The 12,838-nt window shown below is 48.2% G+C and overlaps 1 protein-coding gene across 3 annotated transcripts in view; it reads right to left on the bottom strand.

Annotated features, from left to right (window-relative positions):
• The window catches only part of drpr (multiple EGF like domains draper), a 39,430-nt gene extending 33,526 nt beyond the window's left edge, over nt 1-5,904 (bottom strand). For all 3 annotated transcript variants that reach the window (XM_037236046.1, XM_037236048.1, XM_037236047.1), the window contains exon 1: nt 5,662-5,904. In XM_037236046.1, coding sequence (XP_037091941.1) covers nt 5,662-5,783 — 122 coding nt within the window. In that variant the 5' untranslated portion in view covers nt 5,784-5,904. The remainder of the gene's footprint in view (nt 1-5,661) is intronic.
• Between the last annotated feature and the right edge of the window lie 6,934 nt (nt 5,905-12,838).

Here is a 12,838-nt window from a genome sequence, read left to right as displayed (position 1 = left end):
CAACGGATACCAAAATCCGAGTGGACGAATATGACTCGTCGAGCACAGGGAACGTTAAAAATGACGCCTGAGGGAAAAAAGACATTAGATCACTTCCACAAAACGCATATCCACCACCTCATACATAACCGTATGCACCATGCTAAACATGGCTTTGGCCACCTCAGTTTAAGCCACGTGGAAAGGCTGCTTCGAGATGCTTCTCACAGCCTGTGCATAACAGTCATGGCCACATGACGCTGAACATATCGTCATTGATAGTAACTAGCATTGCATAAAATGAACTCTGCCGTGGCGGCAGGCCTGGAGCGGGTGGTGCCCGGTGGTGGGCTGGGCCGACATCCTGTCCATTGAACGCTGTCGGCCGGGGCACGTCGCCGTGCGGCTGCACGCTGGCGATAGGTCCCTACGTGCCCAGACGCCGTCCTCTGTTCACCGTTCCCAGCTGATGGACAGGCGGCCGGACCAGCAGGACAGGGTTGGAGGACAGGCAGCCGAACCAGCAGGACAGGGTTGGAGGACAGGCAGCCGGACCAGCAGGACAGGGCTGGAGGACAGGCGGCCGGACCAGCAGGTCAGGGCTGGAGGACAGGCGGCCGGACCAGCAGGTCAGGGCTGAGGACAGGCGGCCGGACCAGCGGGTCAGGGCTGAGGACAGGCGGCCGGACCAGCAGGTCAGAGCTGGAGGACAGGCGCGGCATGGTCGTAGCTGACCGGGCTGAGCGGTGCCGATGCCGAGCGCCGGGTTCGCCCAGCGGCCGGCCGCCGGGGAGGGCTGGTGTCAAGGATCGCCGCCGCCGCTGCGGCTGGACGCGGCCCAGACTGCTGCGACCATCGGCCGGCCCGATGGTTCCTCAATTTGGCAAGCCGCCAGGACGGTCAGAGGCGCACGACGCGACCCGGGGGTAGGGGGCACGGGCTGCAAGTCACGTGCGCTGGTCAGCGGTCACACCGCCCGAGGCGTGCACTTGTCGGAGCCCGCGCGGTGGCCCCTGCAAACTAATCGGGAAGTGTTGGTATCTTTTGCAGGCTTAGGTAGGTGATAAATGTGTGCCCAAATCAGCCTAATATCAATGAGTAGCAAATTACAAATGTTGTCATCGCCACATGCTCTGAAACAAGAAACGCGCCGGGAAATACCAGAGCACTCCCGGTACCCGCGTTATGAAAGATTCTGCACTAGTTTTGGAGAGGCGTTCAATTCTCGTGTTAACTGCAAGTTGAGCTCGAAGAACCTGTTGTTATGGCACTCACAACTGCGCCAGAATAAACAAGCAAAATAATAAAACAACAGAGCAGTCCCGAAGCGGGAATACTGGTGCGCTAGCTGCTACCATAAAACAGCTCAGGGCCAAAGCTATCACCAGCTACACGATGCAAACACTGACGGGTGGCCGTCATCAGCCGAGCGTTGACGGCGTCACGCCTCTGGTCGCCGGCCTCCGCCCTGTTCGTCAGAGCGCGCAGTCAGCACGGGCTGATGCCCTGCGCGGAGCCGGAATACGGAAGCCCCGTAAGTAGACGGTAAAGCCCAGTTAGGAGTCAGAGGGGCACGGCGAGGTCGCCACACCGGCCTCGCCATGTCGCGTTCGCGCACGTTACCGAAGACTGCGGTAAGTCAGGCACCGTCACGCACGCGTGACGCGACCACACTTTGCTTTGCCAGCGTCCGTCATGGCGGACCCCCCCCCCCCCCCTCATAGCCAACTGAATGTCTCCTGAACTATGTCCTTCCCTCCAAAAGAACTGCTGTTCAAAAATGATTCCGTGGCAGTTCTATAATGCGGTTCATTTCAGTTGTCAGTTGAGGAGAGCGTGTTTTGTCAGCGGACTTTCCGAGGTATGCGTGGGACACCCTGGGCGCGGGACAGCTCTGGCGGCTGGCCGCCTGCGGGCGGACGGTCGACTGGCGTGGCGCCGCGCATGCCCGGATCATAACCCGCCCGCTGAACCCGCCAGGCGCGGGCCACGTCGGCTGGCGTAGCGCCGCGCATGCCCGGATCATAACCCGCCCGCTGAACCCGCCAGGCACGGGCCACGTCGGCTGACGTAGCGCCGCGCATGCCCGGATCATAACCCGCCCGCTGAACCCGCCAGGCACGGGCCACGTCGGCTGGCGTTGCGCCGCGCATGCCCGGATCATAACCCGCCCGCTGAACCCGCCAGGCACGGGCCACGTCGCCTGGCGTGGAGTCGCGCATGCCCGGATCATAACCCGCCCGCTGAACCCGCCAGGCACGGGCCACGTCGGCTGGCGTGGCGTCGCGCATGCCCGGATCATAACTCGCTGAAAACTGACCCATGCTACAATGTATCCATGCGCTTGGTATTATTCAACAAGTTAACGTTCCAAGACGTTCAGTCATTTTTTGTTCCATCAGTTGTTTTCACAAAACCTTCCAATCCCCTTAAATGTCATTAGTCATATTGTTTGCTATGTTCAATGTTCCAGGAGATTTGTTATGCATTGGAACATCATTAGCATATATGTAGCGGGCAGGTTTTATTTCCAAAACTTTTCATAATATTTTTCCGGACCTTTAGGTGGTGTTAACTTTCAGTTTGTGCTCTTCTTCAGTGTAAATGAAAAATTGGGTTCGTCTTTGAATTATTAATGAGCAAGGAAGACTGTAGAGATCATCACATGGCGAAAAACTTAATTTCCTTAAAGAATAAAAGGGCTGGGAAATGTTCTTGCGGGCACTGCAGAAGGCTGGAAAGCTGACAAAAGACGGTGAGAGGCGGCTGCTGATTTGAACGGAGGTTTTCACATTTGAATACATTGAAGCAAGCATCAGATATGGTTTGACTACATCATCGTACCTTGCATAACATTGATTGAGAGCCCACTGGCGGCCGTGACATCTGGAAATTGCGCTCACGAACGCCAGACATGAAAGCCTCGATAATCATTTTGCTTGGCCTTCATCGCCGCAGACTTATCGAACGACAGGATTTGAATGACGATATCATGTCGTCATGAATGCCAGGGTGACTTGAAACACTCTCCCCGAAAAACTCTCCCCATTTTCACGGCCGTGCAGCTCAGAAGCTGGAGGGGCTCAGGGCTTAAGAAGCGCAGGGTTGTGAACAGCACCGAAAGGTCTTGAATATGTCTATTTCAGTTCAAACCCCCATATAAATGTGGAACACTCCCTCTAAGGTGAACTGCGTCGTGTTTAATGCAAAGATTGTACTTTCGTAAATATGGCTCAGTCCCGCAATGAATAAATTATTGCATATTTTGACAAAACTGCTGACATTTCGAACAGTCCAGTTGGAGAACAGTTAACCCAGCGTGCATAACTTCAAAGCAATTTCGTAACAAAAAACTAAGCGGTCTCGCTTGCTGTGCTCACCAGGTTTGTTGCCGTCTTTCTTCAGGCGTTTCGGCCTCCATTAGCTTTTTTAGTTAAATCCGTACAAGACTGCCACCTTTCATCAAAAAACTTAGTTTATTTTCTCCTGCAAGTTTTCTCTTTATGGTGCAACAATTTCTGGCTCGATTCGGCTCCGGTACGGCCCATGCGAGGCGAGTGTGTGATAGAATTACGCATTCCCCGATGGTACAGTATCCCCAGGTGCGCGCGTGTTCCCAGATGGTACCAGCAGTTTTACAGGTCATTTGTCATTAGCTCGGTTCACGGCCGAACAGTCCACGGAAGAGCAGACTACTGTAATGGACAGCACGAACTTTTGTGCATGCGTACAGGACGTTTTGGTTGTGTCGCAGTTTGTTTGCCCCGGTTAACGATGTTGCCATACACTGCGTATGTCCTGAACTTTCGCTGGCGTCATCTATATGTTATTGTGGTGTCCGCAAAACTGTTTTTAAAAAACTGCATTGGGTTCACTTCCCTTACAAATATTAATCAATATAATTACTTAGTAGAAAGTCGTGTACGCACCGTTCTTTTCCGAAACGAACAGACGCAACCAATTAGCCCAAGCTGCAGAAAATCCGGAAACCGGGAATCACGCTTCATCAGCAACGACAATTTTGTGGCCAAGAATCTTCTGCCCAATCCCAAAGGTTCGTTCCTTCCCCTCCCCTTTATTCCCGACGGGCAACATTTCGCATTAACCTTATGACAGTGCAAGAGACGAAACGAGACAAAGCACGATGCACGTCTGCCTGCCGAAGCGGTAAAGCGGCTCGGCGTACAAAGGTTCGCCGCTACTGGCTGAAGCAGTACGGCGGCTCGCTTACAGAACACATGCCACGCATCCGATATGTAAACGTTAATCAGTAGCACTTGTGTTGGGGTCCCTTCCGAAAACATACCCACAGTGAGATATCATGGCACAAGTATGTTAAATTTTGGTATTTCTTGGTGTTTTTGGCTCCAAAACATTCCATTCTCCACAAATAAATGCTGGAAAGAATGTAAACATTGTTCTCGGTGTACAACGTGAGATGAAAATGAGTCGGTCTCGAAGATTCGACAGCGCCGGATGCTACCCTCACCACTACTAATCAAGAGATGCTGCTCGCGGGTTTCAGTCAAATATTTTTTTATGAAGTCACGCCCAATCTTTCCCGACAGTGCACTCAGTGCCCAGATCCGATCGTGCTCACCAGCTTAACCACCTACCTTCTACCGACGACACTACCGAGCTCTGACACCGGTCTCCGGGCCCGCACTCAAACCCGCCCCCCCCCCCCCCCCCCTGGCGGGGCAGATATCCAGGGTGAACGGAGAACACATGCATGCCATTTCAAACATGAATTTTTCATGTTGTGCCCCGGGGGAATAATGGAACATGCGCACAACATCTTAAGCAACGGTTTCGATCACTCTAAATTGGCGTAGCCCTTAAGAATAAAACTTCAAATAGAAACAGCTTTACATCTGCTGCACAACTTTAAAAAAGTACGGTAGATGTGGGCATACATTTAGGAAGGAAGCACTTACTAAGGAAGATGGAAACTTTCAAAATTAGAAGCTTCCCATCTTCAAAGATTTTTGGAATCACTCAGACCAGCTAGCGCATGATTCTTACTCTTCAGTACTGCTAAAGATGCTGTTCAATGCCAAATGTGTAAATTTACCCAAACAATTTTGTTCTCACTCCAAGCTGCGATTTTTTTTTTTTTTAATTGGCCTCACCCAACAGACAAAATCATATTTCAGGCACTGTATGGTACGCTGTCCGATGCAACTGGCTGAGGCACCTCGTCGAGTCGGAGCACAAACGGCACATTGGTCATAACACAGCGCGTCAATGTCTGGACTCTGATTCCCAGATAACGATAAGACATCAGCAGCGCAGTGGCCGCTTCAATACCCGACCGCAACGTTTCTCGCAGGGGCTGATACGCTAATAACGCATGCGGTGCGCGACGTTACCACGACGCAGGCCATTTAAAGTGAATTGGAAGACTCCACCCACGCGCCAAGGTGACGTCACAGCCCGCGAGTGCCGCGGGCGCCAGCTCTGTTTCTCAGAACCGAGCCGAAAAAAGCCCGCCTCCATTTCGCAGAAGTCCCGAAAGTCATTCATGTCACATCCGACCTGGCCATGATAGCAGCGCCATGGTCCCCCTTCCAGCACTGCACGGCCAATCCGGTAACAGGGACCGGGCCGTGCCCGAGCCTAACCAAGGCGGCTGCGGCGGCCCGGCCCGACCGCCCGCCGCTCCCGCCCAGCTGCACTCACGTCTCCTGTTTGGTGCAGACGTTGGGCCCTTCCAGCGCCAGCGCCGAGCCCGTCATCGCCAGTAGCAGCAGCAGCAGCGGCGGCAGCAGCGACAGCGGTGTCCGCGGACTGTCCGCAGCCATCCTCGCTTGTCGTTCGCCACACTAGCACGGCTACTCCGCCAGCGCAGCCCACTCGTCACCTTCCTGCTCCACCGCACTGGCGGCGCGACTCTCACTGGCGTTCGCCCAAGCCCCTCGCTGGCAGCGCTGATAACAACGGCCACCGGGCCGCCGCGCTGCTGCGGCTGCCTCTCGCTCCGTGACGTCACAGGAAACGTCACCGGACCCGGAGGGCAGAGGTGTGAACGGCCTACTATAAACCCTCCATCCACGCCGCCAGCGCTGCGTGCGTGCCGTGGTCGGCAAGGTGACGTCGCCAGGGCCTGGCGGTTTACGTGAAAAGTCTGGCAGAATTAAGGTTCTAATGGCAATGACCTGTTAAATTCGGTTATGATGGATGAGATAGCGGTGTTTTACAGGTTTGACTAGGCATTCCTGCTCAGATTATAACGCAGTGATCACATTTTTGCCTGCTTTTGGCCGTGCGTTTCTGTGTTTGACGTTTGACCTTGAGATGCACAGGGAATCCCGACGGTGTTACCAGCCAGCGAGAGTGCCTGAGTAGTGGTGCGATGTGCCGGGTCACTCCACGGCAAGTCGGTCATGTTTGTCAACACACACACACACACACACACACACACACACACACACACACACACACACACACACACACCAGAGTTTTTCATCTGGGTTGTACAGAAATAGCAAGATTCCGCGAATGTAGATTGAAGATCGAATGAGTCAATAAGTTGTTTTAACATGGCCATGTTTGTCTGGGTATCATCAGCATTCAATCAGAATTGGTTTGTGGTGCGAATTATGTAACGTAGTTCTGAACATGCGTTCTCCTGCAGCTAAGAAACAAAAAACTCGACGTCAGGAGTTGCAATCCCCATAGGCCGCGCAGCGCCGGCCTCGTCGTAGGGAGCTAGAATGGTTTTTGAACCAGGGTAGGAGTGAAAAATTCCATCGCAAAAAGACCGTGCAGGAGCGAAAAAATCAATTCACAAAAGATGGAACTTATGAGCTCGTGACTGATGCTTCAGCAAGCAAATACATCTATTTCAAGTTGGCATGGACGTAATATCATAAAACTGAGAAAGCTTTTTGGTTTTTAACATCTTAAGCCGTTGAAGGGAAACGGAATGCACTAAAGCATAGTAATTTCATGACAGCGTAATAAGCATACGCAATTAATAGCGCCAATAATTTGATGCTGTGCTTTGCACTTTCCTTCCACAGCACTTTAACAAAAACAAAGCAAAGGAATTCAATAACAAAATAACAGAAAATTCAACAAGCATAAAATACTAAAAAAAACCTGGGACTCCTACACATCAGCCCATCACCAAGTCAAACAAAGTAGACATGCCTCTGGCTTTTGTTAAGATGAGGTCGGGGAAAACAAACATTTTGTCACTGTTTCTTACAAAATACTAATGCTTATCCCATGGAAATAGCCTATATTATGCCTAACGTAAAAAGACCTTACTTCATCTCATCCTGTCTAACCTGTTTGTATCACAGCAGCAGTTGTTACTGCTTCTTGCATAATTGCTATTGCCACTTGCCATGCACTTAGCTAACTAAACCTAAATTGTCTAACTTAGGGTAGCCCATATGTTGTACACCATCTCAACTCACCTATCTGTTGACAGCAGCACTTATGATAAAAACATGATATGGGTAATTTGGCTGGTTTCAACTTGCATTTTTATTTAGTTCATTTGTGTATGCTTGTTGACATCAGACAAAGTTAGCAACACACAAATCAAAATACTTGAAATCACTCTGAACAACTTATTTTCATTACCACGGCTAACCTATTTCAAAGGCAATAATGGGCATGCTTCACAAAACAATCTCTCTTCTCCAAAAGTAGCATAACCTTTAGATGGCCATGTCCAGTATTGCTGCTTGCCTTTTAAGCTGCAGCAAAGGCATCCATTCAGGTTTGCTTACTCATATTTAATGACAAAGTTTGACATGTTGGCTTTACATTTTAAATGGGATGGTCTGACTATGCGTTGCATACTAATACTTAACTCATATTATAATGGCTATGCAGCTTAGAGTGTCCCTGTGTTAAAAATATAGTGCATATACACAGTACATTCATTTGTCTGCCAGCGAACCATGATAACTATAGAAAACATCTGGTTAAAGCAGCCATGAGGGACCACTTCAAGGAATTTGGGTCAAATAATCAAGAATATGAAACAAAATTAGCCCATTGCACGCCCTGATGCATCATTACTTGTCTTATGACAAAGCTCGATGGATTAAAACAGAAAATGGCTAACTCTGGTTACCAATCATGTGTTGAAAGCAGGTAAGGTAAGCAATTACTTGGTCCACAGAAGACTTACTGGTTTCTTCCTGCTCCCCCAAGACAAAAAGTCAGAACCTTTTGCATGGTCTGCTGGCAGACAGAGTAATCACACTCCCCCCCCCCCCCTGCCCCTCCTCTAATATAAATAGCAATCATGCCCACCAACCTACGAGAGTAAATGCGAAACAAGTAAGAGTTATGCACGATAAACATCTCCAGAGGGCAGAATTTCGCCACCAAGCACTTCTGTATTAGCTGCGTCAGGTCTGTCCCAGAGCTCTGTATGGCAGCATTAGGGTGGCCTTGTCAGGTGGCCTGGTGAGTTAGACACCCGAAAGGCTTAGATTTGTCATTATTGAGCACCGCCATGAACCAAGAAAACGGCTAAACGAGGATTTAACAGGGCAAAAATGGCGGTAAAAGTAAGTTCCGTGCTTCAAATTGTCTCCTTCATTCCCTGTGAATTGTTCACTCTTGGGTGCATATCAAACATGTTTGGGCGGCTGGCGAATTAATCCAATTTATGTATGAGATACGTACAAGTTTGCAGTTGGAGAACCTTGCAGAGAAATTGTTCAACATTTTAAGCAACAGATGGTACCTCTGAAGGCAATCCAAAAGAAAGGAAGAATGAAGTGGTATCACACTTGTATGATACCAATAAAAATAAAAGTAGCTAAACAAATATGAAGCCTCATACGTTTCTGGCAAAACTTTGTGATCAGCTGATTTGACTTAAAATGTGTTAAAATAAGTGCTCAAATGGTGATATTCATCTTGTAAATCTAGTTTGGAAGAAATGTCTTGAATCCTTCACTCCTGCATTTCGGGAGTGATGCAATTTAGTGGTCAAGTTTCCTCGGGAGAAAAGGAATTCGTGGAGTAAAATTATCTACCAGGCCTTGCTGGTGTTTGCACTAGGCCCTGCTTTCGTGGTGTGGTAGTGAGGCGAAAAAATAGGGGATGCGTGAAAACCTTGCATTTGGCACACAGCTGCCGATTGTGATGCATTTTGAAACAAACCAAACTTAATGCCTGCAAGCGGCTGGAGTCGCTGGGGTTCTTGGGCTTGGAGGTACCTGGCGCCCTTGCTCTGTGCATACATAGACATGATTCAGATGTAGGTGAAGCAGGACATAGCCCTAGGTGTCCAGGTTCTGCGGAGCCTCGTTTATGCTTGGTGGTTTCAAGTGAGCTCAGTTTTGGATGACATTTGAAAACCTCAGGAGGGGAAATAGGGGTTTGACATGTGCGATTAGACAATGTCAGGCGGTAGTGAAAAATTCACATAAGATATGGGGAAAGGGAGTGAAAAATTCCTCCTCATAGGGCGTTGCTTTATACCTAAACTCGGCAATTCTAGGACACTGCTTCGTGGTTTACACTAGGCCGTGGTCAACTGGTAAACGAAGACAATGACGCATCTGAAACCTTTGCGCGCTTTTTGACACCAAATCGTGCACTCAGTGATATTGAGGGCGTACATTTCACCTGTACGGTTTTTAGGACTGACAATAACGCAGTGGTCCTTACAGCGCCCCATAGTGGTACTGTGATCTGGTGGTGCAACTCGACGAATGGAGGTAAAATTTCTAGCTGTGTTGCTGTTACTGTAATCTGTTCAGAGGACATCCTCAGAATTGTAAAAAATCGCCCGTTGTAATCTTTGAACCGTGCGAATTAATTGTGAAAGACATTCAGAAACATTACTTTACTATGGCCCTTGTTGCGCGCTCGGCGCCCACCCTCTGGCGTTACTTGCTTGCCAACGCCGCTCAGTTTTACTAAAACTGCAACCCAAAACATCGATATCCCTGCTCCCCCAGCTTACGGCCGTGTCAGTGGGGCTTTATGACGCACTCAGCTCCCGGGAGCCAGCAGAGCCAGCCTGGGGCTTAATGGCGCCGCCAGCCTCTCACCCTGGCGGGAAGGGCGGGCACCACGGGGAATCGAACTCCGTTCCTGTGGTTTCCCAGACGCGCTGAGGTTAACGCAGGCGCGTGAACTACTACACTTCTGGCACCCGGCGCACAGGCCCAAAGATTTTGATGGTAGTTTATTTCCAGAGAGCTAGAATCGCTTTTGAACTACGGTGGGAGTGAAAAATTTCATCGCAAAAAGACCGTGCGGGAGTGAAAAAATCACTTCACAAAAGATGGAGCTTATGAGCTCGTGACTGATGCTTCAGCAAACAAAGACATCTATTTCAAGTTGACATGGACGTAATATCAGGAACCTGACGAAACTATTTCGTTTTTTTACATCTTAGGCCATTAAAATGAAACGGAAACATTAACACGCGCTTGGGTGGGGGTGGGGGGCAAATTGACCCCCCCCCCCCCAGGACTTTTCCCGAATGTTTTCTGAACGGCGCGGCGTAGTTGCGCCAAATTTTCGCGTAGCTGTAGCAAATTGCATAGTGGATCGTTTGACGTACAAATTTTAGATGTACCTTGCAAGGTCGCTGACCTATGACAGGTTAAAGTCAGCCCATGGTTTCAGCGAAGGCAATTTCTGGGGAATCGTTCAATCTGATACAACAACGGAGTGTTTGACGAAGACATGCATCTCTGAGATGCCTTCTTAGGCACAACAAATATTGAATGAGCAAATTACGTTGACCTAAGGTCAGGTATGATGGTCAGACCAAAGTCAAAACCAACCTTTTTTATAACTCCAGGGCTTGACGTATGGAATAGTTTCTGGTGCTCATTTCGAATTTATTGACAGCAGGAACCGCATTAAACATCTTCAATTGACTTCCTAGAGGTCAGAACAGGCCGTTGACCTAAGATGACCCGGGTCGAACGTTTTGTTTTAGGAACATACTGCCTAGCGCAAACTTTGTCGTTTATTCAAATGCAAAACGCAGAGCAGTCTTGTATCATTTTTGTCACCATGACCTTCAAAGGGTCAAAGAAGGTCAATGACCTTAAATGGGCCTGTGACCTTTTGCTTGGAGACAGTTGCCTAGGTTCCGGGGGCGCTTTGGGGACAAACCTGAAATTTGACCTTGTTTGACCTTATTCTACCTGAAGGTCATGACCTAGGAAGCTGAAACCTTGACCTAAGTGAGTTCACGTATAGGTCAAGACACCATGTAAGTTTGGTGTATTTAGCTTTCCTAGTTCCAGAAATCTCAGAGGGGGGTCAAATTGACCCCCCACCCCCACCCGAGCGAAGGGTGTCTAGCCGGCCAACCGGGAGCGTGTTAAAACATAGTAATTTCATGACAGTATTATGAGCAAAACAAATTATTAACACTAATAATTTCGTGCTGCACTTTTCAATTCCCTCCCACAGCACTTTTAAAACAAAACAAGGCAAAGGAATTCGATAACAAAATAACAACAGGAAATGCAACAAGCATAAAACACTCAAACAAAAACAAAAACAAACCTTGGACTCCTACACATCAGCCCATCACCAAGCCAAACACAACAGACATACTTATGACTTCTGTTAAGATGGGGTCAGGGAAAACAAACATTTTGTCAATGTTCCTTACAAAATATGAATGCTTATTTCCATGAAAGTAGCCTATGCCTAGCCTAAGAGGCCTTATATCATCTCATCCCGTATAACCTGTTTGTATTACAGCAGCAGTTGTGAGTTACTGATTCTTGGACAACTCCTATTGGTACTTGCCATCCACTTGACCAACTTAACCTAACCTAGAGTAGACCATATGATGAACATCATTTCAACTCACCTATCTGTTGACAGCAGCACTTGTGATAAAAACATGATATTTAAGGCTAGTTTTTGGCTGGTTTCAACATGCATTTTTATTCAGTTCATTTGTGTATGCTTGTTGACATCATACAAAGTTGACAACAAACAAATCAAAACACCTTAAATCACTTTGAACAACTTGTTTTGATTATCATGGTTAACTTATGTCAAGGGGAATAATGGGTATGCTACACAAAACAATCTCTTCTCCAAAAATAACATAACTTTTAGATGCCCATGCCAGTATTGCTGCTTGCCTTTTCAGCTGCAGCAAATGCATCCATCTGGGCTTTTTTATTCATATTTTATGAGTAATTAGTATAAGTTTGAGATGTTGGCTTCACTTTGTAAATGGGGTGGTATGACTATTTGTTACATGCCAATATTTAATCATGTCATAATTGCTAAGCAGCTTAGATTATCCCTGTGTTAAAAATATAGTGCATATATACAGTACAGTCATTTGCCGGTCAGCAAACCATGACAACTATAGCAAACATCTGGTTAAAGCAGCCATGAGGGACCAGTTTAAGGAATTTGGGGCAAATAACCAAGAATATGGAACAAAATAAGCCCATTGCATGCCTTGTGGCATCATAAATTGTCTTATGGCAAAACTCGGCGCATTAAAACAGAAAATGACCAGCTCTGGTTACCAATCATGTGTTGAAAGCAGGTAAGGTAGGCCATTACTTGGTCCGCAGGAGACTTGCCGGCTTCTTCCCGCTACCCCAAAAACAAAAATGCAGTACCTTTTGCATGGTCTGCTGGCAGATAGAGTCATCCGACTCGCCCCCCAAATATGAATATTAGTCATGCCCACCGACCTTCGAGATTAAAATCCGAAACCAGTAAGAGGTGCGCATGGTAAACATCTCTACAGGGCAGAATCTGGCCATCAAACGCTTCTGTATTAGCTGCGTCAGGTCTGTCCCAAGGCTTTATGTGGCAGTATATTCTAATGCTGCCATACAGAGGTAGCATTCGACAAGGCTATTCTAAGTCTTGC

Source organism: Pollicipes pollicipes, unplaced genomic scaffold (assembly GCF_011947565.3).
Source record: "Pollicipes pollicipes isolate AB1234 unplaced genomic scaffold, Ppol_2.1 Scaffold_7261;HRSCAF=8764_pilon_pilon_pilon, whole genome shotgun sequence".
NCBI lineage: Eukaryota > Metazoa > Arthropoda > Thecostraca > Pollicipedomorpha > Pollicipedidae > Pollicipes > Pollicipes pollicipes.
The sequence above is the reverse complement of the archived record's forward strand: the minus strand, read 5'-3'. Positions and strand labels throughout refer to the sequence as shown.